The sequence below is a fragment of the Tasmannia lanceolata genome, unplaced genomic scaffold (assembly GCF_043159265.1).
Source record: "Tasmannia lanceolata isolate RefF3 unplaced genomic scaffold, GAP_Taslan_0.1 ptg000037l, whole genome shotgun sequence".
NCBI classification, from domain to species: Eukaryota; Viridiplantae; Streptophyta; class Magnoliopsida; order Canellales; family Winteraceae; genus Tasmannia; species Tasmannia lanceolata.
In genome coordinates, this window is record NW_027518714.1 from 5,475,001 (window position 1) to 5,500,769 (window position 25,769).

Sequence of the window (25,769 nt, forward strand, 5' to 3'; positions counted from 1 at the left end):
TAGGGTGTCTACAAAAAATCAGATCCATAGGATCATCCCAACCCTACGATTTGTGGAGGTAAAATGGATGTCTTTAAACCTTCACAAATTAGATCCATAGGAACCGTTTTCTCTTTTGCTATGAGAAAACGGTTCCTACACATATGTGTAGATAAGTTATCTACACAGTAGCTTAAAATACAGTGGGGGCCCACATTGTTTGGGTGATCCAAGCCATCCATTTTAAAGGCCCTCACATAGATAGGGTGTCCACAAAAAATCAGATCCATAGGATCATCCTAACCATTCGAACTGTGGAGGCAAAAAATGGACTAATTTGTGAAGGTTTAAAGACATCCATTTTACCTCCACAAATCGTAGGGTTGGGATGATCCTATGGATCTGATTTTTTGTAGACACCCTATCTATATGAGGGCCTTTAAAATGGATGGCTTGGATCACCCAAACAATATGAGCCCCCACTGTTTTTAAGCTAGTGTGTAGAGAACTCTCTACACATATGTGTAGGAACCGTTTTCTCTCTCTATATATATATAGAGAAAACGGTTCCTACACATATGTGTAGAGAGTTCTCTACACACTAGCTTAAAATACAGTGGGGGCCCACATTGTTTGGGTGATCCAAGCCATCCATTTTAAAGGCCCTCATATAGATAGGGTGTCTACAAAAATCAGATCCATAGGATCATCCCAACTCTACGATTTGTGGAGGTAAAATGGATGTCTTTAAACCTTCACAAATTAGTCCATTTTGTGCCTCCACAGTTCGAATGGTTAGGATGATCCTATGGATCTGATTTTTTGTGGACACCCTATTTATGTGAGGGCCTTAAAAATGAATTGTTTGGATCACCCAAATAATGTGGCTCCCACTGTATTTTAAGCTAGTGTGTAGATAACTTATCTACACATATGTGTAGGAACCGTTTTCATATATATATATATATATATATATATATATATATATATATATCCTAGTATACTTTTGAAATTATGATTTAATGACACAATGACATATAAGAGATTTTAATACATCATACGAATTGTGAATGCAAAGCAAATTGCACTGCCTTGTACTTGGTAGAGTAACATAGTGAGGTCAACTGAAGTTTGAATCGATTTTTAAATATTTCGAAGAGGCTTAATTTATTAACAATTTATAAACTAAACTCCTCTTGATTCTTTTAAAAGACCTTGCTTCTTTAATTGACATCAAAAAGTTGTTTTAATCAAAATTTAAAAATCAAGCTTTCGAGAAATAAGGAGAGGCTTGAAGGCACGTGCATCCAGAGAGAGAGAGAGAGAGAGAGAGAGAGAGAGAGAGAGAGAGGAGTCCACCGTGTAAAACAATGAGATTGATTTCACTATGATTACATTAAACATAATGGAGATTTTACTAAATATTTGATGATTACATTAAACATAATATGTGCTTATATAAGTACTTAGAGATAAACAAGAAAATAGATAAGACTAGGAAAAATCATCCCAATCCAAGTTACCTAATCTGACCTAACTACATTGTCGCGCCCCGAACCGAAATTGAACAAATAATACTCTTATTTTAATTGGATTTTGTGTGTGTGTTGTCCTTATTTGGATATTTTGACAAGTCAATAGCAATAAATCCAAATGTTTGACCTTGAAAATGTCAACCTAATTGCCTAATCTCTTTGGAAAAATTCTTGGATTTGATTCTCTTTATGTTCACCCTTTCGTTATCCATGTACCCCTAAATTTTATATATGCACTCTATTCCATGCCATGTCCTAAGTTTCAAAGTTCTTCATTATCGCTGCCTCATTATTCTCAGCCACAAATTGCCACTTCTCTTTACTTTTTCTTTTTTTTATTCCCTCTATATTTTCTTCTTCTGCCTATTTGAGTTGAGGTGCGTGCCTGAAATAGGAGCTCTATTCAGTTGAGGGGCCTCAATTCTTTGAGGTTCGTGCCTGAGAGAGTCAAATTCCATGAAGATCGGTATGCCGATCCATGATGTCTTGCCCATTGTGGCTCATTCTCGCCCATCGAGGCTTCCTTCTGCCCATCGAAGCTTTAGTCCATTGTGAACCATTTTCAGAAGGTTCGGTATTCAAAACAAGCCTAATGACTCGCCCATTCTGGCTTGAGTCCAATCCAGTTGATTGAGATTCTTCGCAGCTCATCTTTCATGTGACACATTCTTCAACAGCATGAGGCAATTTGTCTTCAGCAATATCAACAACATGCGGGCATCAATCGTAGCAGTGTGCATCAAAATTTGCAAATTTTTATATTTCTTTTGGGTTTATCTATTCTAATCAAATGTATATTGATTTCCAATCCATATACGTTTGAGGGGACATGTTAGAGTATATCAAGATCTAATCGTAGTATATATATATATATATATATGGTTAGATTAGATTCAGGAGTTTGTTGGATAGGCTAATCACGATAGATTAGGATAGGATTATCTCTTTGGATCTTATCATTTACCAAGCTTATCCTTATCTCATCTGTAAGTGCTTATTTAAGCACAATTTATTGTTATTGAAATTGATTGGAGAATTAGCAGAAATCCAGAATTCAATACTAATCAAACTAATGACGCCCTTTTATTCTATGACGTATATATATATATATATATACACACACACACACACACAGAGAGAGAGAGAGAGAGAGAGAGAGAGAGAGAGAGAGAGAGAGAGAGAGAGAGAGAGAGAGAGAGAGAGAGAGAGAGAGAGAGGTTGGTCAAACTATGCTTACGGTGGTTAATCACAATAAGTGAAAAGTTTGACCTTGCATGGCTGCGTTTTAGAAATGAAATGCAGGACCTTTTCCTTTTTCACTTACATGTCAACTTGTCTATGCAATACAAAGAGCACGTAATATTCTTATTTCAATCAAATGTCAACTTGTCTATATGATACAATGAGCACGTAATGAATAGTGGAGCAGTTGCACCGATAACAACGGTTTGAATCTTGTCATAAGGTCCACTACAATCTCATATTAATAATAAAAAAAGACGTTGTCCTAGTCGTAACTTGGCTCTACAAGGCACGTCCAGCCGTTTCTCGTGATCCTTGTTTGTGTTAAATCAACCTCAGCTTTAAATGAAAACAATTCATCCGCGTTTCAAGCAGCAATGTTTGAAACTTTCCTTAAGATCTCTACTTTCGTGCAATTATATAAGGTGGGAGATCACTAAGGTCTCTCTATCTCTCAATCACAAACGTATACTACGCTTTTGAGTCATGGCCTTCGCTACCCACTTTGTAACCCTCACTCTTCTTGCACTCCTTGCATGGGCTGCTAATGCGCAGCTCTCCCCTACCTTCTATGGGACTAGTTGCCCTAATTTGCAGTCCATTGTGCGTAGTGTCATGATCCAAGCCGTCAACAATGAGCCTCGAATGGGCGCATCGATCCTTCGTCTTTTCTTCCACGATTGCTTCGTAAATGTAGGACTTCTATCGAGAGAGTTAACATCAGATCATCAGATCTCGGTTGGATTGTCTAGGTTCTAGATGCAACTAGGTTATATGAGTCAACTAGGTTAGAATAAGATCCTTCTAGGTCAATGGTGATATGATGATCTGATTTACTCTAACACTTATGTTCTGCTTTCTTTTGCTTGAGTTAAGTTTATTGTTAACCATGCTAAATGAATTTAAAACACGATCGGATTGTTACAATACTCGTTATCGAGCTCTACAGTTCTCTATCCAGTAGTGTATCTTTCAATAGACTATATGAACTATGAAGTGTTCGTTTATCTCTGGACATGTCATTTAATTTATACATATATCTTATATCTAGTTCATCGTCTTACCTAGCTTCTTTGCTTGAGTTCTATAAGCTCCAACATTTATGGAGCTTCTCGGATGTGTGTGTAGAACACTCAAAGAGATAAACATAGAAAGAGATTGGCATAATTATAGAAAATAGTAAGGATATAAATCATAATCTAACCTAACTACTCAGAGTCTAGCTGGGTTGCCTAATCTGATACCCTGGTAACCCAACAGTCAGATCTCACCGGATCTAATATATTCTAACACTAAGTGCACGAGAGAGAGAGAGAGAGAGAGAGAGAGAGAGAGAGAGAGACTTCTTAGTTTCAAATTTTGATAAAATAGACCAACTTAAAAAACAATTATTCCATGGAGTTCTCTTAGATTCAAAGTATCAAATGTTAACTCCAATTATGTTGTTTTGAAGGTCAAAGTCTTAGAACCATTGTTGATATACGCGACATACATGTAAGATGATGGAGACCATTGATCTGGTGGGGCCCTCATGTCGGCTATACCCCAAATATCATGGGCACATTGACAGTCTTAGCGATTCAATCCAATTATCCAATCAAATCCTAGCTTTGGATTCTGATTATTATCAGGGGATTGGTAATTTAGGCTATTAATATTGGCACTACCATGTGTTGATAATTGCACAAACTCAGATTGTCTTTGCTTCTTTAATTGGTTTCTGAGAGCTTTTTGGGAACTATAATAACCTTTGACAGCTGTCTAAATATTGAAGGCAAGATGAGTTAGGGCAGTTATCGTAGTGCCGATATCAATAGCCTAAATTTATTTTATTATTAATCCACTGATGTCTACTTCCTTTTCTTTCTATACTAGAAGATAATATTTTCTTCTTCATTTTTTGAAAGAATAACCCTGATTTATCTAGGAACCCCGACTGGTACCTTAAATTTTATTTACATTAAGCAAAAATGTAGCAGAGGAGGACATGCCGCCTTGCCTCAAAACCCAAAAATCAAGAAAGAAATCACTTGGACACTATTTTCAAACCAGAACTCTAAGACGACAACATTTTTCTTAAGAAAGTCTCTCATGTAATTGACACACTTTTAATTTTTCAGGGATGTGATGGATCAATCCTTCTCGATGATACGGCAACATTTACAGGAGAGAAGAATGCTTTTCCAAACCAGAACTCTATTCGAGGGACCGAAGTGATCGACATGATCAAAACTCGAGTGGAAGCTGCTTGCAATGGGACTGTGTCCTGTGCAGACATCCTAGCACTAGCAGCAAGAGATGGAGTCTTCTTGGTTAGTTACAAAATCGTTTCTTATTCTCTGATTAATAATTCAATTAGGAGGAATAAGTCTACTCGAATCATTTACACCAAATTTTGTTGCAAGAGATGATGGCTTAATTTGGAAATGCAACGATTTTATTTTATTTTATGTTATTGGGATTTTTTAAGTTTGAACTGGGCATCAAAAGTTAAAGTTTTCTTCAAGAATTTTGTAACTAAAAATGGTTCCATTTGCAGCTAAGAGGACCATCATGGACCGTGCCACTAGGTAGAAGGGATGCCCGAACGGCGAGCCAGAGCGATGCTAACAGCCAGATCCCGGCCCCATTCTCCCCCCTCTCAACCCTAATCTCCATGTTTGCTGCAAAAGGCCTTAGTGCTCGAGACATGACCGCGCTCTCAGGTGGCCACACCGTAGGCCAAGCTCGGTGCACCAACTTTCGCACCCATATCTACAATGACACCAACATTGACCCCCGCTTCGCTAGCATCCGAAGGGCTAATTGCCCCACAATGGGTGGTGATAACAACTTGGCCCCACTCGACATTCAGACCCCTAACCTTTTTGGCAACAACTATTATCAGAACCTCGTATCTCGGCGTGGGCTCCTTCATTCGGACCAGGAGTTGTTCAATGGTGGGTCACAGGATGCATTGGTCCGGTCTTATGCTTCTAATGGAGGCCTTTTTAGCAATGATTTTGCAGCTGCGATGGTGAGGATGAGCAACATCAGCCCCTTGACTGGTACCAATGGGGAGATTAGAAGGAATTGCAAGAATGTGAACTGAATTTGCAGTGCCTCGAATGTTGGTTTTGAAATCTAGTAATTGATTTACCTCTAAGTGGGTGAGGCAAATAAGCTCAAAAGTAGGGGGTACAAAAGTAAGAATTTCAAATGGTGTTGTGCTTTGGCAAAGTCCATGTTGTGCAACTTCATGTATGAAGCTATTGTCGTGAGATTAAACAGTTTTTACTCTCTCTCTCTCTCTCTCTCTCTCTCTCTCTCTCTCTCTCTCTCTCTCGTTATGAAGTTGTATTGAAAAAAATTCTATAATCAAGAAGAATGGGCTATTAGTATGCCGCTTTACCTACTACTATAGAGTGGGCGCTACCTTTTGGTTGATTCAGAACGTCCATCTATAGGCTCTATTAAAAACTCGTTGACACAACAAGGAACTCGCCCGAGTCAGCAATGATTTTTTTCTTGGCCGCATTCCGCAATCCACCACTTCCACATTCCGCGTTTTGCCCAACATAGTCAATAAAAACTCCTTTGACTCTCCCGAATTATGACCGTGTCAACCGCATTCTTCGCCGCGTCCGTGCTGAGCCGAGAAGGATTTTTCTTGGCCGTGTTCCGCGTCACATGGCGTTTTTAAAGACTGCTATGAATGTGGACAGCCAAAAACTATGTATAAAAAAACGTTGCATATTTAACAACCAAAATTATACACTAATGGATCTATTGATCTTCTGACGGTGTAGTTTCTGGGCTATTTGAAACCGAAGCTAAGGCCAACAAAAACTCTGTTTTGAGTAGAGTATTTTCACCCTCGCCTTATACCCTTTCAAGTCTCTTCCTATCCCCCTCCTTTTGTCCCTCCCACCACTTGATAAACGAATATAATATTCAATGGAAAAAAGACTTTCATCCCTGTCAAACATTGCCTTTATTTCTTACAACTTTTATTTGAAAAGTACAAATTTTACGCAGATACTTTGTATCATTTGTAGTTGGATCAAGGAACTTCGCAATTTGCCTGGCCAAGGCCAGTGGTAACCGTGTGGGTATCTTTTGATACTTAGACGAGCTCGTATTGTTTACATTCTCTGATTGGCTGCTGGGAACTTTTTGGCAACTGTAATAGCTTTTGACTAACTACAGGAAAAACCCTTTATAGCGATGGGAAAATAAACCGTTGCAACTTATCTGTCGCTATAGGCTACTTTTAGCAATGTACTGGGGTTCTATGCGAAAGCAAAGATCCCATGAGAAGAGTGACTTGGGCACCTCCCCTTAAAGGCTAGAATTTTAAGGGTGAGCATTACCCGGCTCCCAACAAGTGATATCAGAGCAGGGCATGGTAACCCGATATACCCTTACGGATGGAGAAAACCCCTCGGAGGAGATATCATAGTTCCCACATTGATTCCACGTGGAGCGGGGAGATTGCTGGGGTTCCATGCAAAAGCAAATATCCCACACTGGAAAAGTGAATGGATGTGAAAGGGCTCGTCTTGGGCCCCCTCCCCCCCTCCCGAACGGCTAGCTTTTAAGGGTGAGTTCTACCGTGGTCCCAATAAGTGTTTGGAGTAATACAATCTCTGGCTATTATTAACACATTGGCAACTGTCTTACATTTCTGGGTGAGTTCTACCGTGGTCCCAATAAGTGTTTGGAGTAATACAATCTCTGGCTATTATTAACACATTGGCAACTGTTTTACATTTCTGGCGCTCAAAATCAATCATTAATGACGGTCCTTTCTTTGCCTATCGCTAAACATTTTAACATCCCACCAATAGCGATGTTTCTAAAAATCTGTCGCTAAAATGCTTCTCTTCTAACTCTCTCTCCCCACACTTGCATCCTCTGCCCGTCAACCAGTCTTCCCTTTGAAGACGAAGATTAAAGAAAAGAATAGAAAGGGAAATGATAAATGCGCCCATTTTCATGACATGGGACACCCAACTGCAGTGCCGTGGCAATCAAATCCCTTGAATCCTTCTGGCGTGAAGTACATCAGCCCCTCTGGAGTCATTGATACACCTGCTAGGTGTCCCAAGTGATGAAAAGGGGCGCATTTATCATTTCCTGAAGAGAAAATGAGGGTTTTTATTCATTTATCTTAATTTACTTAATATTTATACATTTAGACAAAATCATCCAAAAATAGTCCAAATGATATAAAATCAATTCTTACACATAATTAGTAGTAAAGCAAAGTTGTAGGAACAAACCAGACATAAAAATTGCATTCGAAAATATATGATTTTATACACCTTAGGAGTTTAACCGTTAAACATAGCTTACAAGGGGTCCAAATGGAATGAAATTAATTCCTACATATATGTAGTGTTAAAAAAAAGTTATCGGAAGAGATATATAAAAATGCGCCCTAATAAGATTTTGTACAAGTTAGAAGTTTAAATGTTAAATTTAATTTAAAAGCCCATTTAGTCCAATATTTTTCAAAAAGTATTGTACGGCTTACACCATAGGATGATCCAAACCATCCATTCGATAGGCACAACGTAAATAGGTTGTGCCCCAAAATCATTTCCATAGGATGATCCCAACGTCACGGGACCGATGGAGGATCCGGTGGTTGCCCTGGATGCTTCTACTGCTATTGAGGCCCCTGCGGGGGGTTGGTGAGGCTCGGATGCATTGGGATTTTTTTGCTTCTTTTTATGGTTCTATGGATGCGCTGGATCTGTAATAACTATTTTGAACTATATATATATATATATATATATATATATATATATATATATATATATATATATATATATTGATTGGTATATAAAATGCTTCGTGGGCTATTTGGGCCTGTTGGTATGTTTCTTCGTGGCGGGTTATTAAACTCTAATTTGATCAGCGAGAATACTTCTAGTGCGCCTCTGTAGGGCGTCTTGTTCGTGGAAGGGCCATCTTCCCCTCGAGTGATCAGCTCGGAGTTAATAGGTCCCGCCTGCCCTTTTAAAAAGGGAGGTCTTTTTTTCATGGGGAGCGTTTTAGGGTATTTTCGGGGGGATCAGCCTAGATGCTACCTCTGTCCCACTCCCTGTCTTCTTCCGGCCCTTTATTTATCATAGGCCGGAAGTGGAGATGCGTATGGCACAAGCAGGAACGCTATTCCATTAATTTGTAAAGGGAAAAACATTGCTTTGCTCTGGGAATAACAAAAAAGAAAACAAAAACAGAACATCCATCATAACGAAAAAGAAAACATGGACCTTACCCTTTCTTTTCACTGGTAAAACTCTCGGAGGTTATCCACGCTCCAACTTCGAGGGACTGGGGCCCCGTCAAGGTGCTCTAGCTAGTAGGCCCCGGGGCGGAGCGCTCGAACGACCCTGTAGGGTCCTTCCCATTTTGGTGCGAGTTTCCCGGTGTTTCGGGGGTAGGATACCTCCGCCCGCCGTAGTACTAGGTCTCCGGGCTTTACCGTGCGCTTTTTTACTCGGGCGTTGTAGTATCGTGCCACCCTTTGCTGGTAGGAGGCGGTTCGGAGGAGGGCTTGCTTTCTTTTTTCGAGTACGAGATCGAGAGCGTTCCGAAGGAGCTCTGAATTTTCTTGTTCGTCGTAGTTCTCCGTACGGAAGCTGGAGAGGCCGATTTCCAACGGAATGACCGCTTCGGCTCCGAAAGTCAAACTAAAATGGGACTCCCCGGTTGCGGTCTGGGCGTTGTCTGGTGGGCCCATAGGATGCTGGGGAGTGCCTCAACCCAACTCTTTCCGGCTTCTCCAAACCGCTTCTTGAGGCTTTGGAGCAAGATTCTGTTAGTTACCTCCACTTGTCCGTTGGCCTGCGGGTGTGCTACGGAGGCGAAACAGTGTTCGATGCTTAGATTATCATAGAACCTGCCGAATTCGGCACTTGCGAACTAGGGTCCGTTGTCTGTTACGAATATCCTCGGGATGCCGAAACGGCAGACCACGTCATGATAGAAAAACTTCTCTGTTGCTTTTGAATTGGGCTTTGCCACGGCTTTAACTTCGACCCACTAGGTGAAGTAGTCAATGGCGACATACAACATCATGTGCCCCCCCGGGGCTTTTGGGAACGGCCCGAACAGGTCCCTAGAAACGAGCCGTCCGGACAGGGGGAGCGCGGCTTAGCGTAGCTTGCTTCCCGTCGTTTCGCTGGTGCCCCCTAGCTGTGGGAGGCAAAGGGCTATTTGCCGATGAAGAGGGCGTCCGGCGGGCCGGTACTCGCCTTCGCCGGGGATGACGCTCCCCCGGCTGTTCCTCGTCACCTTCGTCATAGGCTTCTGTCTGGTCATGTGTCGTCAGGGGCCTCCCCGGGGCCGGAGGTTCCGGCGGAGGCAAACGTTGGAGTAGCTCTTGGCCGAGTTCGTTAAACATTTCCATGGTGAGGACCATTCGCGATGTGCTGGAGGAGGGCTGGTGTCGGCCTGAGAGCGGTGAGTTTGGCTCCCGAGAACTTGTGGCGTGGGTTTGCGGGTGTTGGGCCTGGCTCCTGGTCATTACCCCTGTTTCTTGCTGTTGGTCAATACTCGACGAGTCCCACGGATGGCACCAATATGATGGCGTCGGAATCCGGGTCTGCGATCGCGCGGTCGGTAGAGAGCCTCCGCGGGGTCTACAATCACAAACAAGGTCTACAATCACAAACAAAGGGGGTCCGGGGGGTCCGGGGTGGGTCCCGGACGACCACTTCGACACCCAAGTCAGATTTTTCGACCAATCAATATAAAGAACAGCGAGAAGAGGAAATGGTTCGATCAGGTTTACCAAGGCCAAGGCGTAGATTCTTTTCTTGGTGTGTGGGTGGATGGGTCGGAGAGGATTAACAGGGAGAGTGAGATTAAGTTCCCGGCCTCCTCTGCTGTGGCCTTGCCTCTTTCTTTTTTGGTTGTCTTGTGGGAGATCTCCAAGAAGTCCCTCTCTTCTTCCCTTCTCCCCCTTTTAAGGGATGGCGTGCGGACCTTTTCATCATTATGGAGAGAAAAAAATCCTTGGCGGGATTAGGCCGTTCCCATGTTTTGACGGCGCGCGTGTTTTTGCTGGATAATCCCTTCCATAATTTGTGATGATGAGGTTTAGACGGGGAGAAGGCGACATGTGTCGTCATCGCATGGTCTTGCCGATTATCTGCACCTTTGTTCATGATGGTTAGGCTTTATTGGTGCATGGACGACACGCGGCGAGATTTGGGAGCAGCGCCGTATTTATGTCTCATCAGTTGTTTTCCCAACAAAGTCGATGCTTAGTCTTAAAGATATTTTCTAGATAGTATAGGGATATTTAGGCTTTCTCATGGCAACCAAGTTTTCTTAAACAAGGGCATACGAATATTATTACCCTAGTAAAAGGAATAAGCAAAATGTTGTGCAGACATCTTATATTCTAATAGTGATTCATCACCCAGATGGACTAATGTGAGACCAATATACAAGTCACCTATTAAGACAACGTAAGTAAATTTGCGTGGTTTGTTGCCTGAGCAAAAGGTAAAAAACAGAGTTAGTAACCCTAATATTGAACTGCAAAACTACATAAATCTTATCTTGCTTCGTGTGTATATTTGCATCTCGTCATTAGTTGCAGGTCGAGTTTCATACTGTTTAGAGAAGATTAGAGAACTCTTAGCTCTCAAGAGCCGCAAAATTGCAAAAATCACATAGTTACATGTTAAAGCGAGAGAGAAGACATTGTAACTTGACAAGGTCTTTGAGACTGAAATGCAGCTTATGCAATACTTTTCCAAGAGAGAGAGAGAGAGAGTCACCGTTTATCACTTTTGGGAGTCAAACTCATTAATTGTCGATTTGGATAGTTTGGCCGGTTCATATGAAATGGGTAAAGCTGCTATAGGATCAATGAGCATCTAATCACGGTGGAATAGTTCACACGCAGACTCCCTTCAGACTGGAACATTTCTCAGAAAGGAAAAGTATTCGTTGTGAACTGAAAACTTATTTTTTTTTTCTTTCTAGTGTTTGTGTCGCTATCACTATGATCCCAACCATTCATATGCTGCCTTCCATTTTAGATTGATGATAGCCCAAAAGCATTCAAAGCCGACCATCCTAACCATTCTGTGGATGCATTTTCAACTTTTAAGAAGTGCAAAAATAGTTAGGCATAAGCTAGAGCAACATTGTACAATGATTGGTTAACAAATCCTTCGATTGGATGATTAGGATTATCTAACCAATGTGATTTTAGGCGGTCTTCAGATGGACGGTAGGATTATGTACACATAGGCCGCGTAGGATCTAACATCAGATTCTGACTTTACAGTTTCATAATTTTGACCAGGCCAGGCAGATCCCATCATCTCTCATTATTCTTGTCTTGCTTCTAAGATTGGGAGCAAAGTCAGCTAAACTTTAATGGATTGTGCGGACTTTTTGGCCACCAAAGAAAATTGCAATGTTTGAAAATTTTGATTCTTCTTTCTGCACCTTCTCGAGCTATTATATAAGGAGGCTTTACTAAGCCTTCTCTCATCACAAACCAGCTTATACTAACTCTCTTTAGCCATGGCCTCCCCTTCCCACATTCTCATAGTCTCTCTTCTTGCTTTTCTTGTGTGTGCCACCCATGCGCAGCTCTCGGCTAATTTCTATGCCACTACTTGCCCTAACTTACAGTCCATTGTGCGCTCTGCCATGACCCAAGCTGTCAACAATAACCCTCGCAATGGCGCCTCAATTCTCCGCCTTTTCTTCCATGATTGTTTCGTAAATGTGCGAACTTAACCCATTTGTCCCCGTATTTTATTTCTTTCGCCGGCAATTGCGATAACGACGCTCCATGTGTGTCATGCATTTGCACGTATATCTATTATATATAAGTATATGTTTCTATTATATATAAGACTGATGGAGGTGATCTAGATAAGACTTGTGGCTTATTTGAAAAAAACCTTGTTTGAAAAAACCTTGTTTTCTTTGAAAGATTTGTCTCGTATCTGGTACTGCATGGTTTCACTTTGTAAGAACTTTGAATCATTCTCTTTATTCAAATGAACGATTTGAACCCCTATTGATCTTATTACAGAGTTGAATATAGTCCTTTCAATTCAGAAATATGGTTCTCGGACCTATGAATGGGGATATTTCCGAGGCTCTTCCCTCTCCATTTTCCTTAACCACATGGGTTTTTCTCGGTGCATACGTAGTTTTTTAATTTGAAGGAGAGATGTAAGACATACAGAGTTTTTTTAATTTGAAGGAGAGATGTAAGACACTATCTGGTTAAGCACCATCATACGCTTCTATCTTTCATTATCCTCCCATCATAAATTGAGATTAGTTAGGAAGATGATAGTGTCACTACCATCCCCATCACAGTCCTTTTTCCTATATTAATTGAATTAGAGAAAAAGTGATCCAACAGTACATACCTCATCTTTTTTAGACACGTCTTGTCAGCTGAGGTGCATGGTTACCAATATGGACTTCCACCCTAGCCAGTGACAAAGCCTCATGCGTTGCGTGGGCTTACGTCTCTCCTTTTAACTTATGTCTCTCTCTTTTTACATGATGAGGGTTACTCTAGTGTCAATGAAAATAATCTTCGACTGGCTTTTATTTTTATTTTCTAAAAAATGATGGGATTTTAAGATTTATTTGATCACCATGAAAAAAATATTCCATGCAATAATTGTGGGGCTAGTTGCAAGAGATATGGTCGAGAGAGGGAGAGACTTGAGAGGGTGGGTGTGAGTGTGCATGAAAACCCCTTTAAAAGCATGAAAAGAAACACATTTAAATCTCGTATTTCTTGGGCGATGATATTTTCACCCCCCCTACCGAACGCATTCGCCCCCCTTTTAACGTGATTTGACGTAAAAAGCGTTTAAGTTGCCCACTGTTCAAGTTATAAGGGGGGCCAATGCCTACTGCTGGGCGGGTGGAAATATCATCTCCCTACTTTTTTCTCTGTTTTTAAGGATCGCTCATGCACTCTCTATACCCCTCTTCTCATCACTCACAATTGGTCCAGTAATATTCCATGAAATAATTTTTCATGGCTGCCCAACATTCCCTAATCCTCTTTTGTTTGTCATTTTCCTGAAGGCTGGATGAGCACTTCATAAGTTCATATATTAATTATACTGTTTTGTTTTTGTTTTTTTCTTCTCTTTTCGGCTTTCTTTTCCGCGGGCCTTTTTTTATATACCTATATGAATCCCTTAGGTTATGTTTGGTAATATTGAAAGGTTATATACCTTTTCTGTTTGTCAAACATGCCCTAAGATGACAACAATTTTCAAGGAAGTTTCAGATGTTACTTACATAAGTTTATATTTCTACAGGGATGTGATGGATCGATCCTTCTCGACGACACATCGACGTTTACTGGTGAGAAAATGGCTAGGCCAAACAATAGGTCCGCTAGAGGGTTCGAAGTGATAGACACCATCAAAACTCGAGTAGAAGCTGCATGTAGTGGGATTGTATCATGCGCAGACATCCTAGCAATCGCGGCACGAGATGGAGTCGTCTTGGTAAGTTCAAAAAATGCACATGTGATTAAATATATCTTCATTAATGACCAAATAATAGTTTTTAGGAGAAATGAGGCTCTTGTGATAGCTTAATTCCGAATTCTCTGCACAAGCAAAGATCATCTCTGTTAGATTGATCGACCCACAATTGATCGGCTTTATGTGGTGTGGGTCCACATGTGACAACCATCTAATCAAAATCGATTTTGATTTGGAAAATTTTGATGAAATTCTATTTAGATTTGGAAATTTTCATTTAATTAGAAGAAGAAAGAATTCTAGAATCATTCTTCAGTTTTAAAGGTCTTACATAAGACCGAGTAATTTACAGATGAATAGCAGTTTAAGCTTTATTGACCTTGGAGAGGAGTACGGTCAAGATCATTTTTCCCTCTTCGTTTCCTTCCTTCTGTAATTTTGTCTGCTTTTTCATCTCGTTGCACCGCTATTCATTGCACCAACGTCAGGTTCGACCTGGTGGGTGCAAATGAAAAAATTGAAAAAAAATAAGAGAAGAAAGGAGATGAAGAGTGCAAATGGTTTTTGGGACCAAAAGGTACCCCTCTTCCCCTCCTGGGTCAATAGAGTTGACAGTACCAACAATCCGTAAATTCAGACTCTTTTTTGTAATTACTTGGTATTTTGTTGGATGTTTAAAACATGACCTAAAAAAAAGAATTGTCAAAAAATTCTTTAATTATTTAGAGAATTTTGTAACTATGCAGCTAAATGGGCCATCATGGACCGTGCAACTTGGTAGAAGGGACGCCCGAACTGCGAGCCAGAGTGCGGCGAACAGCCAAATCCCGGCCCCATTCTCCCCCCTCTCTACCCTCATCTCCATGTTTGCTGCGAAAGGCCTTAGTGCACGTGACATGACCGCACTCTCCGGTGGTCACACCATAGGCCAAGCTAGGTGCACCAACTTTCGCTCCCATATCTACGATGACACCAACATAGACGCGACCTTTGCCAACACACGAAAGGCTAATTGCCCAAACATCACTGGCAGAGGAGATGACAACTTGGCCCCACTCGACATTCAGACCCCGCTTCGATTCGGTAACAACTACTACCAAAATCTTGTGGCCCGGCGTGGGCTCCTTCACTCGGACCAGGAGCTCTTCAACAGTGGATCACAAGACTCAGTAGTCCAATCTTACAGTAACAATGATGGGCTTTTCAAAAGCGATTTCACTGCAGCTATGGTAAGGATGGGCAACATTAGTCCTCTGACTGGATCCAATGGGGAAATCAGGAAGAATTGTAGGGTGGTGAACTGATCTTCTACTTCTTGATAACTAGTATAGTTCATGATTGGTTTTGGAATTACACATTGATGTCTTTCTTTTTCGGTGAGGAAAATAAGCTAGAAAAAAGTGGGTAGGAAAAATAAGTCATTTAAGCTAGGCTTTTAGCAATGATAATCATGTGATAGTGTATGCGAATTTCAAATATTAAATTTCAACTAATGCCTCTCTCTCTCTCTCTCTCTCTCTCTCTCTCTCTCACACACACACACACATACACACAGAGCAAGTATACTTTCTTACTTTCTTAGTTTCATTGATGAGCATTAAGGGTGCAACTCTGTCCGGGTTGAGGTCAACCCAGTTGACCTAGTTAAAGTATAAAACAATAAATAAATCCTTCTCCTATAGCTTAAGCTTTTGGAGTAACCGGTTGTTTCACATGTAATCAGAGCAAAGGTCCTAAGTTCAAATCTCCTTGATATATAAAATCCAGAGGTCAACCCAAAAGTGTGGCCACATGTGCCACGTGTAGGCCAACACAAAGAAAGAGGGGCCACATGTGAGAGAGAGTGTTAAAGTATAAAAGAATAAATAACGCCTTCTCCTAGCTTAAGCTTTTGGAGTAACTGGTTGTTTCAGGGACCCTAGCCCAACCCGAGGTAGCATTCCCTCAACCCTAGCCCACCCCGAACCTCGGGTCCACCCTAACCCAACCTGCCTCTAAGTCTCTCAACCATAACCAAACATAATAATAATCAAAAGAACGTAATCATAAGATTTTGAAAATCACAAAAAAATTAGGGAAGGAAGTGCAACTCGCTTAACATAATCAAATGGCTTGATGGCACGCACACTCCCCCTTGGAGTTTCTCTGATACGCTAGATGAGATATTGTGTTATGTGGAGGATCTCTTGGTTCGCTTTCAACATGCCTGGAGATCGGCAAATAGGCTTGCCCCGGCTGGTGTCGATTGCCTAGCGTTGGAGATTTTTGACTTCTTGCCTCCGTGACTTTGGTTGATTTATTTCTTTGTTCTCTTTGCATGCCTTGATTTTTTGCCTCCTTGACTTTGGTTGATTTATTTCTTTGTTGTCTTTGCACGTTCTTTTTATCTCTCCCGACCTCGGTTGTGATTTTTTCATTAATAAAATCATGTTCTCCACCATTTCGAAAAAATAAATTATCGTGGGAGGAGACCAAGTTTCTGTCGGATCAGGTTGCCCAAGGCCTCAACCCTAACCTGACCTGAAATTAAATCGGGTTGCCTTTTCAAACCCAAACCCAATTCAACCTGAGGAATTGGGTTTGGGTTGGGTTCGACCCAATTAAGTTCAACCCAAATGAGCATTTCATACAGCTACATATGCACTTCCCTATAAGATCTATTTCTAGGTTGACGTAACCCATGTGCAGTCTGTAAATGACCATGATCAGATGGCGAGGACCGTGTTTAATTTTTTATCCAGTTGTGCCCCATTGTTAGAGGGAACCACAAGCAAGCACCGAGTATTACAAAGAAACCTCCCCAATGTTGCGGTATAGCTGATCAACTGAAATATTTCAATCTTATGTTGACACCAGCATATTTTGGGCATTTAAGAGTCTGTCTAAAAAAAAACATGAATAGCACACATATGAAGTAGAGGTGCAAATGTGCAACTTACATAGTGTGAGGTGTAAGTACTCAAAGGAGAGGAGACAAGCGTTGGATTTACCTAGAACTTACCTTGTAGAATTGTGGTAAGTAGTGATTAGTTGGCAACCTCGTAGAGTAGTGGTAGGGATTGTCACTACCATTATATATGGAGAGAGAGAGAGAGAGAGAGAGAGAGCAAAGGTGACATATTTCTTTAGGAGGAGACAAAGGTGAGACATTAATCGGCAGAGAAGCAATGATTAAGCAGGAGATACTCCTAGTAGTCTCTAGGGATTTCAATTCTATATCGGCAACTAAGCAAGAGATTTTGCATAGCGCGCTCCCAAATGCCAAGCGAAACCCCCTAAGCCATCTCGGCTTTTGTGCAACCAAACAATTGTAAAACAGAGGAACTACAAGGGCATATAGTGGGTCCAACCTTCGATTAGTTTTAGCTTTCCACGTGATAGGCCTTGCCTTGGATCTCCGTTGCCCCAGAATCACCTCAATCATCAAACCCTAACATTGAATAATGTTCAATCATGGAACCCCTAACATCCAATTTTGTGCTTTTTTTTTTGTCCTTGCATTCGAACCGTCAAAAGCTAAATATGGGTAATGGGATTCCTACTCAACAACTAATGATACACAGTTTTGGAAGCTCACCCAATGCTTGTAGTATGGTGAGACATTCTATCTATTGATATATTGAATATGATGTCAGAGAAAGAAAGAGATCGGCATGCAATAGGAGAGTTCTATTAGTTGTATTCTTGTATTTTAGTCTGCCACAACAAGCATCGAGTTAATATCTGTACATCTCTTTTAATCACTGTGTCCACTTATTGCAATCTCATTATTCAAGCATAACTAAAATCCTGTCTTCTGTCGTAAACACACAATTATTTCCAGACACATATGAGATGCTCTGTTTCTAATTGACACTTATATCTATTCGTTGCCTGGATATTTCTACACATTTGCACTACTGTTTTTCATGACTCATCTGAACTTTCAGAACATGTTCGTATTATTGTAATTAAGTTCTCCGAACGCATAGTTACTCACTTACATTGCAGGTTCGTATTTCTCCCATCAACATATTTCAAATTTCAAATTTTGAAATATTAAATTTTCAATTTTTATAAGTTTTCACAAAGAAAGAAAGAGATCGGCATGCAATAGGAGAGTTCTATTGCTGGATACAAGTGAATAGATGGAAATAATTAATTCATAATACACTAGTAGAAAAAACTTTCTATTGTTGGCAGGTAGTTAGGATAGGATTGGTGCCCCTGAGGTACTTCAACTCCTCATAAAGTCTTTCCTTAATAGTGATTAGGATTACCCAACCAATATGATTTTTATGTAGTCCTTGGATGACCGGTTGGATTATGTACACATAGGCCGCCTTAGGATCTAACAACAGATTCATTTCTTATGTGTCAGTTTCATAGGTTCGTTATTCTAATATTTTCTCCACGCCAAGTAGATCCCATCACCTATCACGAGTCTAGTCTTGGTTGTTTGATTAAAGGCCAAGTAAACTAAGCTTTAGTGAATTCTACTAATTTTGTGCACTGAAGAAAAGTACATTTGACCTACAATGTTTGAAAGCATTGTCTCTTCTTTCTGCACTTTCTAATGCGGCTATATAAGGAGGGATTACGAAGCTCACTCCCATCACAAACCAGTACTAACACTTCTGAGCCATGGCCTCCCCTTCCAACATTCTCACAATCTCTCTCCTTGCCTTCCTTGCATGTGTGGCTCGTGCGCAGCTCTCTCCTACCTTCTATGAGACTACTTGCCCTAACTTACAGTCCATTGTGCGCATTGCCATGACCGAAGCTATCAGGATTAGACCTCGAAATGGGGCATTCATGACCCGCCTTTTCTTCCATGATTGCTTCGTACAAGTGCGAACTTAACCATTTTGGTGTCCTAGTTTATATCTGTTGGGAGCAATTGCAATCAGGATGCACCATGTGTGTCATTTGTACAAGGCTTTTTTATGTAACCTCGAGAAGATGACAAGGGGCTCCATAATTCGTCTTACTGTGAGCCCCTTGTTATCTTCTTGAGGTCACATAAAAAAAGCCTTGTAAAAAATCACTATAAATACTAAAATTTGGAGTTACTTTTACGGGTTGGGATAAGATTTTGTAGCCCTCACTTTTTCAAAGGTTTTAAGTACTAAATTTTCCATGAAGATTTTTTTTTCAAAAACATGCCCCTACGTTTGGTTGCCGGATTTTTTTTTTATTCTTGGGATTTTTGTGGAACAAAAAACTTCCTGGGAGATTGGTGGGAAAAAAAACTCCCTGGATGTATCCCGGTAAAATAAAATCTCATATTTGGTTGACCGGACTATGGTGGGGAAAAAAATGCGTTGTTTGGTTGCTTGAACAGTTGGGAAGAAAAAAAAAATTCTTCTGCAAGCTTAGTTTTGGTTCCTGGGATTATTTTGGTTCTTGGGAGTATTTTTTTTCCTTCCTAGGGTTTCATGCGGGGTTATTTTGGTTCCTGGGAATATTTTGAGCCAACCAACCAAACGTGGGTTTCCTGCGGAAATTCCACAAAAGTCCTAAGAATCAAAAAATTTCCGGCAACCAACGTAGCAGCAATTACTGCGATAGTTTCAGATGTTAACACAGGTTTAGTTCTTCAGGGATGTGATGGATCGATCCTTCTTGATGACACACCCACTTTTACTGGTGAAAAGACGGCACTTCCAAGCAATAATTCTTTACAAGGGTTTGATGTAATTGACACCATCAAAACTCGTGTGGAAGCTGCTTGCAGTGGAATTGTATCATGTGCAGAGATGGAGTTGTCTTGGTAGGTTCAAAACTATGCATTTTTTATTAAATATATCTGCATTATCAAATGATAATTTTTTAGGAGAAATTAGCCAAATGTGATCGCTTAGCACCAAATTCTTAGCATAGATCACATGTAGTCTAATGTGATCACTTAGCACCAAATTCTCAGCACGGGTCATATGATGCAAACTGACATCACAGAATGGGTTGAGCTTGGAAGAATCCGGCCACGACCACGTCAAAAAAGCTTTTGGAGTAATCTGTTGTTTCACATGGTATCAGAGACAGCCAAGGTTCTGGGTTCAAAACTCTTTCGATATTAAAAATCGACATGTGATCGCCAACCCAAAAGAGGGACCACATTTTCCACGTGTAGGCCAACCCTAAAAAGAATGGGCCACACGTGAGGGGGAGTGTTTAAATAACGCAATCTCCAACAACTTAACTTTTGGAGTACTTGGTTCAGAGCTACATGTCCTGGGTTCAAAACTCACAAGTCCTTGGTATTAAAAATTCCATGTGTAAGGCCAACCCAAAGGAGGAACCACATGTGCCACATGTACGGCCAACCCATAAAAGAGGGGCCACACGTGAGGGGGAGTGTTGGAGTATAAATGATTAAATAACACCAACTCTAACACCCTCATGTGACAACCATATGAGAAAAATGGGATGGTTTTTATTGAGTACTTTTATATATAGACACACACTTATGTTTAAATAAGATACAAAACAAAAGGGATAGAATGATGGTTAAGTACATTAGTTTGCTAGATTAAGTGTGTACAAAATAAAAGGCATGAAAGGATGGTTAAGTACATGAGCTTGCTGGTTAGGAATTAATTCAAAAAACTATCAATTTTTGAGAGAGTTGTGTAATATATGTGCAGCTAGATGGACCGTCATGGACCGTGCCGCTTGGTAGGAGAGATGCCAGAACAGCAAGCCTGAGTACAGCCAACACCCAAATCCCACTATCATCCTCCAACCTCCCTATACTCATCTCCAATTTTAGTGCAAAAGGCCTTAGTGCACGTGACATGACTGCCCTGTCTGGCTCACATTCAGTAGGATTTGCTCAGTGCACCGTCTTTCGCGACCGCATCTACAACGACACCAACATCGACCCCACTTTTGCCAACTTACGAAAGGCTAGTTGCCCATCCACAGATAAAGATGAGAACTTGGCCCCACTCGACATTCAAACGTCGCGTTACTTTGAGAACAACTACTACAAGAATCTCATGGCTCGGAGTGGGTTGCTTCACTCGGACCAGGAGCTCTTCAACGGCGGGTCACAGGACTTACTCGTTCAATTATACAGCAATGATAACGAGCTTTTCAGGCACGATTTTGTGGCGGCTATGGTGAGGATGGGCAACATTAGTCCCTTGACTGGCACCAATGGGGAGATTAGGAGGAATTGCAGGGTGGTGAACTGATCTTCTACTTCTTCTTAGTAACTTGTTTAGTTCATGATATTATTAAAAAAAACCACCTAGCATAGTGTATGATGGACTGTGGACATACTCAAGTATGTCGTTCACTTTGGGTGAGGAAAATAGGCTGAAAATAAAGTGGGTGGGAAAATAAGTCATTTAAGATAGGCTTTTGGCAATGATGATTATGTACTACTCATACACTGGAAAAATCAAATCTTAAGTTTCAAAACTCTCTCTCTCTCTCTCTCTCTCTCTCTCTCTCTCTCTCTCTCTCTCTCTCTCTCTCTCTCTCTCTCTCTCTCTCTCTCTCTCTCTCTCTCTCTCTCTCTCTCTCTATATATATATATATATATATATATATATATATATATATATATATATATATATATATATACATATGAGAATAGAGTTCCTAAGGTGTCACCTCATATAGCTTATATGAGGTGGCGCTCACAAAACATAAGGGGCCCACATTTTTGGGGTAATCCAAACCACTCATTTGAAAGGCCCTTAGATGGATATAGTGCCTACAAAAAATCAGGTCCATAGGATCATCCTAATCCTTCCATTTATGGAGGTTAAAAATGGGCAGATTTATGGAGGTTTATACCCATCCATTTCAACCTCCACAAATGGAAGGGTTAGGATGATCCTATGAAGTTGATTTTTTGGGCACACCCTATCTATGTGAGGGCCTATCAAATGAATGCTTTGGATCATCCAAACAAAGTGGGCCCCTTATGTTTTTAAGCGCCACCTCATATAAGCTATATGAGGTGACACCTTAGGAACTCTATTCTCATATATATATATATATATATATATATATATATATATATATATAAAAGAAAAGGGTTGCTGCGCTCGAGCACAGAAACAGGGGGTGGGGCCATTGGGGGGTGATCCTAAGCATTCATTTGGATCCCCAATGGGTGTCCATTTATCTGTCCATTTTTTGCCCCACAAATGGACACCCTAAGGTGATCCAGTGGAGCTGACTTTGGTGGACACCCTACCTGAGAGGGCCCATCAAATGAATGCTTCGGATCCCACCCAAAATGTGGCCCCACCCTGTTTCTGCGCTCGAGCGCAGCAAATGCATGCTCTCTCTCTCTCTCTCTCTCTCTCTCTCTCTCTCTCTCTCTCTCTCTCTATATATATATATATATATATATATATATATATATATATGAGGAATAAGATTGTGCGATCGACCGCACCAAGCTTAGGTGCGGTCAAGGGCCCCAAACTCATGTGGGCCCACTTTGTTAGGATAATCCAAAGCATTCATTTGAAAGGCCCTTACATAGATGGGGTATGTACAAAAAATCAGCTCCATAGGATCATCCTAACTCATCCATTTGTGGAGGTCAAAATGGACAGACACTGTTTGCCACAAATTTGCCCATTTTTGCCCTCCACTTTTGGAGGGGTTAGGATGATCCAATGGAGCTGATTTTTTGTACACATCCTATCTATGATGGGGCCTTGCAAGTGAATGGTTTTGATCAACATAAAAAATGTGGGACCCATGTGTTTGGGCCCTCGACCGCACCTAAGCTTAGGTGCGCTCGACCGCACACTCCTTTTCCTATATATATATATATATATATATATATATATACACACAGTGGTCCCACATTATTTGGATAATCTAAAACATTCATTTGATAGGCCCTAGCATAGATAGGGTGTGCCCAAAAAATCAGCTGCATAGGATCATCCTAACCCTTTGATTTGTGGAGGTTAAAAATGGACAGATTTGTGGAGTTTATAAGCGTCCATTTTAACCTCCATAAATCGAAGGGTTAGGATGATCCTATGGAGATGATTTTTTAGACACATCCTATCTATGTCAGGGCCCATCAAATGAATGCTTTGGATCATCAAAATAACGTGGGCTCACCGTGTTTTTAACCTCCACCGTCCATTTTTAACCTCCACAAATCGAAGGGCTAAGATGATCCTATGGAGCTGATTTTTTAGGCACACCCTATCTATGCCAGGGCTCATCAAATGAATGCTTTGGATCATCCAAACAACATGGGCCCACTGTGTTTTGGTCGGCGGACTAGAGAAGGTCCTCTAGTCGGCCGGACTAGAAACACTTTCCTCATATATATATATATATATATATATATATATATATTATATGAGGAAACTGTTGGTGAGCTTAAGCTTAAGCTCACCAAAATTATGGTAAGCTAGCTTGCCCAATCACATGGGTCCCACATTTTTGGGAGTGATCCAAACCATTCATTTGCAAGGCCTTATCATAGATAGGGGGTGTACCAAAAATCAGCTCCATAGGATCATCCTAACCCCTCCATTTGTGGAGGACAAAAATGGGGCAGATTTGTGTCTGTCCATTTTTGTCCTCCACAAATGGAGGGGTTAGGATGATCCTATGGAGCTGATTTTTGGTACACCCCCTATCTATGATAAGGCCTTGCAAATGAATGGTTTGGATCACTCCCCAAAATGTGGGACCCATGTGATTGGACAAGCTAGCTCACCATAAGTTAAGCTCACCAACAGTTTCCTCATATTATATATATATATATATATATATATATATATATATATATATATATATATATCCTAGTATACTTTCGAAATTATGATTTAATAACACAATGACGTATCAGAGATTTTAATACATCATACGAATTGTGAATGCAAAGCAAATTGCACTGCCTTGTACTTGGTAGAGTAACATAGTTAGGTCAACAGAAGTTTGAATCGATTTTTAAATATTTCGAAGAGGCTTAATTTATTAACAATTTTATAAACTAAACTCCTCTTGATTCTTTTAAAAGACCTTGCTTCTTTAATTGACATCAAAAAGTTGTTTTAATCAAAATTTAAGAATCAAGCTTTCGAGAAATAAGGAGAGGCTTGAAGGCACGTGCATCCAGAGAGAGAGAGAGAGAGAGAGAGTCCACCGTGTAAAACAATGAGATTGATTTCACTATGATTACATCAAATGAATGCTTCGGATCCCACCCAAAATGTGGCCCCACCCTGTTTCTGCACTCGAGCGCAGCAAATGCATGCTCTCTCTCTCTCTCTCTCTCTCTCTCTCTCTCTCTCTCTCTCTCTCTCTCTCTCTCTCTCTCTATATATATATATATATATATATATATATATATATATATATATATATATATATATGTGTAACTACACATACGTGTAGCTAACTTAGCTACACCGACGGCTTAAAATACAGTGGGCCCCACATTGTTTGGGTGATACAAACCATTCATTTGATGGGCCCTCACATAGATAGGGTGTGCCCAAAAAATCAGCTCCATAGGATCATCCCAACCCTACGATTTGTGGAGGCAAAAATGGACGTGTAAAAACCTTCACAAATCTGTCCATTTTTGCCTCCACAGTTTGAAGGGTTGAGATCATCCAATGGAGCAGATTTTTTGGGCACACCCTATCAATGTGAGGTCCTATCAAATGAATGGTTTGGATCACCCAAATAATGTGGGCCCACTGTATTTTAAGCCGTCGTGTAGCTAAGTTAGCTACACGTATGTGTAGCTTAACTTAATATATATATATCCTAGTATACTTTCGAAATTATGATTTAATAACACAATGACATATCAGAGATTTTAATACATCATACGAATTGTGAATGCAAAGCAAATTGCACTGCCTTGTACTCGGTAGAGTAACATAGTGAGGTCAACAGAAGTTTGAATCAATTTTTAAATATTTCAAAGAGGCTTAATTTATTAACAATTTTATAAACTAAACTCCTCTTGATTCTTTTAAAAGACCTTGCTTCTTTAATTGACATCAAAAAGTTGTTTTAATCAAAATTTAAAAATCAAGCTTTCGAGAAATAAGGAGAGGCTTGAAGGCACGTGCATCCAGAGAGAGAGAGAGAGAGAGAGTCCACCGTGTAAAACAATGAGATTGATTTCACTATGATTACATTAAACATAATGGAGATTTTACTAAATATTTGATGATTACATTAAACATAATATGTGCTTATATAAGTACTTAGAGATAAACAAGAAAATAGATAAGACTAGGAAAGATCATCCCAATCCAAGTTACCTAATCTGACCTAACTACATTGTCGTGCCCCGGACCGAAATTGAACAAATAATACTCTTATTTTAATTGGATTTTGTGTGTGTTGTCCTTATTTGGATATTTTGACAAGTCAATAGCAATAAATCCAAATGTTTGACCTTGAAAATGTCAACCTAATTGCCTAATCTCTTTGGAAAAATTCTTGGATTTGATTCTCTTTATGTTCACCCTTTCGTTATCCATGTACCCCTAAATTTTATATATGCACTCTATTCCATGCCATG

General features: G+C 40.4%; 3 protein-coding genes across 3 annotated transcripts; all 3 read left to right on the plus strand.

Annotated features, from left to right (window-relative positions):
• Positions 1–3,223: 3,223 nt before the first annotated feature.
• On the plus strand, positions 3,224–5,940 carry LOC143860750 (peroxidase P7-like). The gene is made up of 3 exons (XM_077371564.1): positions 3,224–3,449; positions 4,877–5,068; positions 5,296–5,940. Exons 1-3 carry the CDS (start codon positions 3,243–3,245, stop codon positions 5,845–5,847), a joined length of 951 nt encoding a protein of 316 aa, XP_077227679.1. The 5' UTR covers positions 3,224–3,242; the 3' UTR covers positions 5,848–5,940.
• Positions 5,941–12,245: 6,305 nt separating this feature from the next.
• On the plus strand, positions 12,246–15,741 carry LOC143862191 (peroxidase P7-like). Its single transcript, XM_077373197.1, has 3 exons — positions 12,246–12,503; positions 14,078–14,269; positions 14,995–15,741. Exons 1-3 carry the CDS (start codon positions 12,297–12,299, stop codon positions 15,550–15,552), a joined length of 957 nt encoding a protein of 318 aa, XP_077229312.1. The 5' UTR covers positions 12,246–12,296; the 3' UTR covers positions 15,553–15,741.
• Positions 15,742–18,862: 3,121 nt separating this feature from the next.
• Positions 18,863–21,556, plus strand: LOC143862096 (peroxidase P7-like). Its single transcript, XM_077373095.1, has 3 exons — positions 18,863–19,078; positions 19,831–20,000; positions 20,856–21,556. Exons 1-3 carry the CDS (start codon positions 18,872–18,874, stop codon positions 21,424–21,426), a joined length of 948 nt encoding a protein of 315 aa, XP_077229210.1. The 5' UTR covers positions 18,863–18,871; the 3' UTR covers positions 21,427–21,556.
• The last annotated feature ends 4,213 nt before the right edge of the window (positions 21,557–25,769 follow it).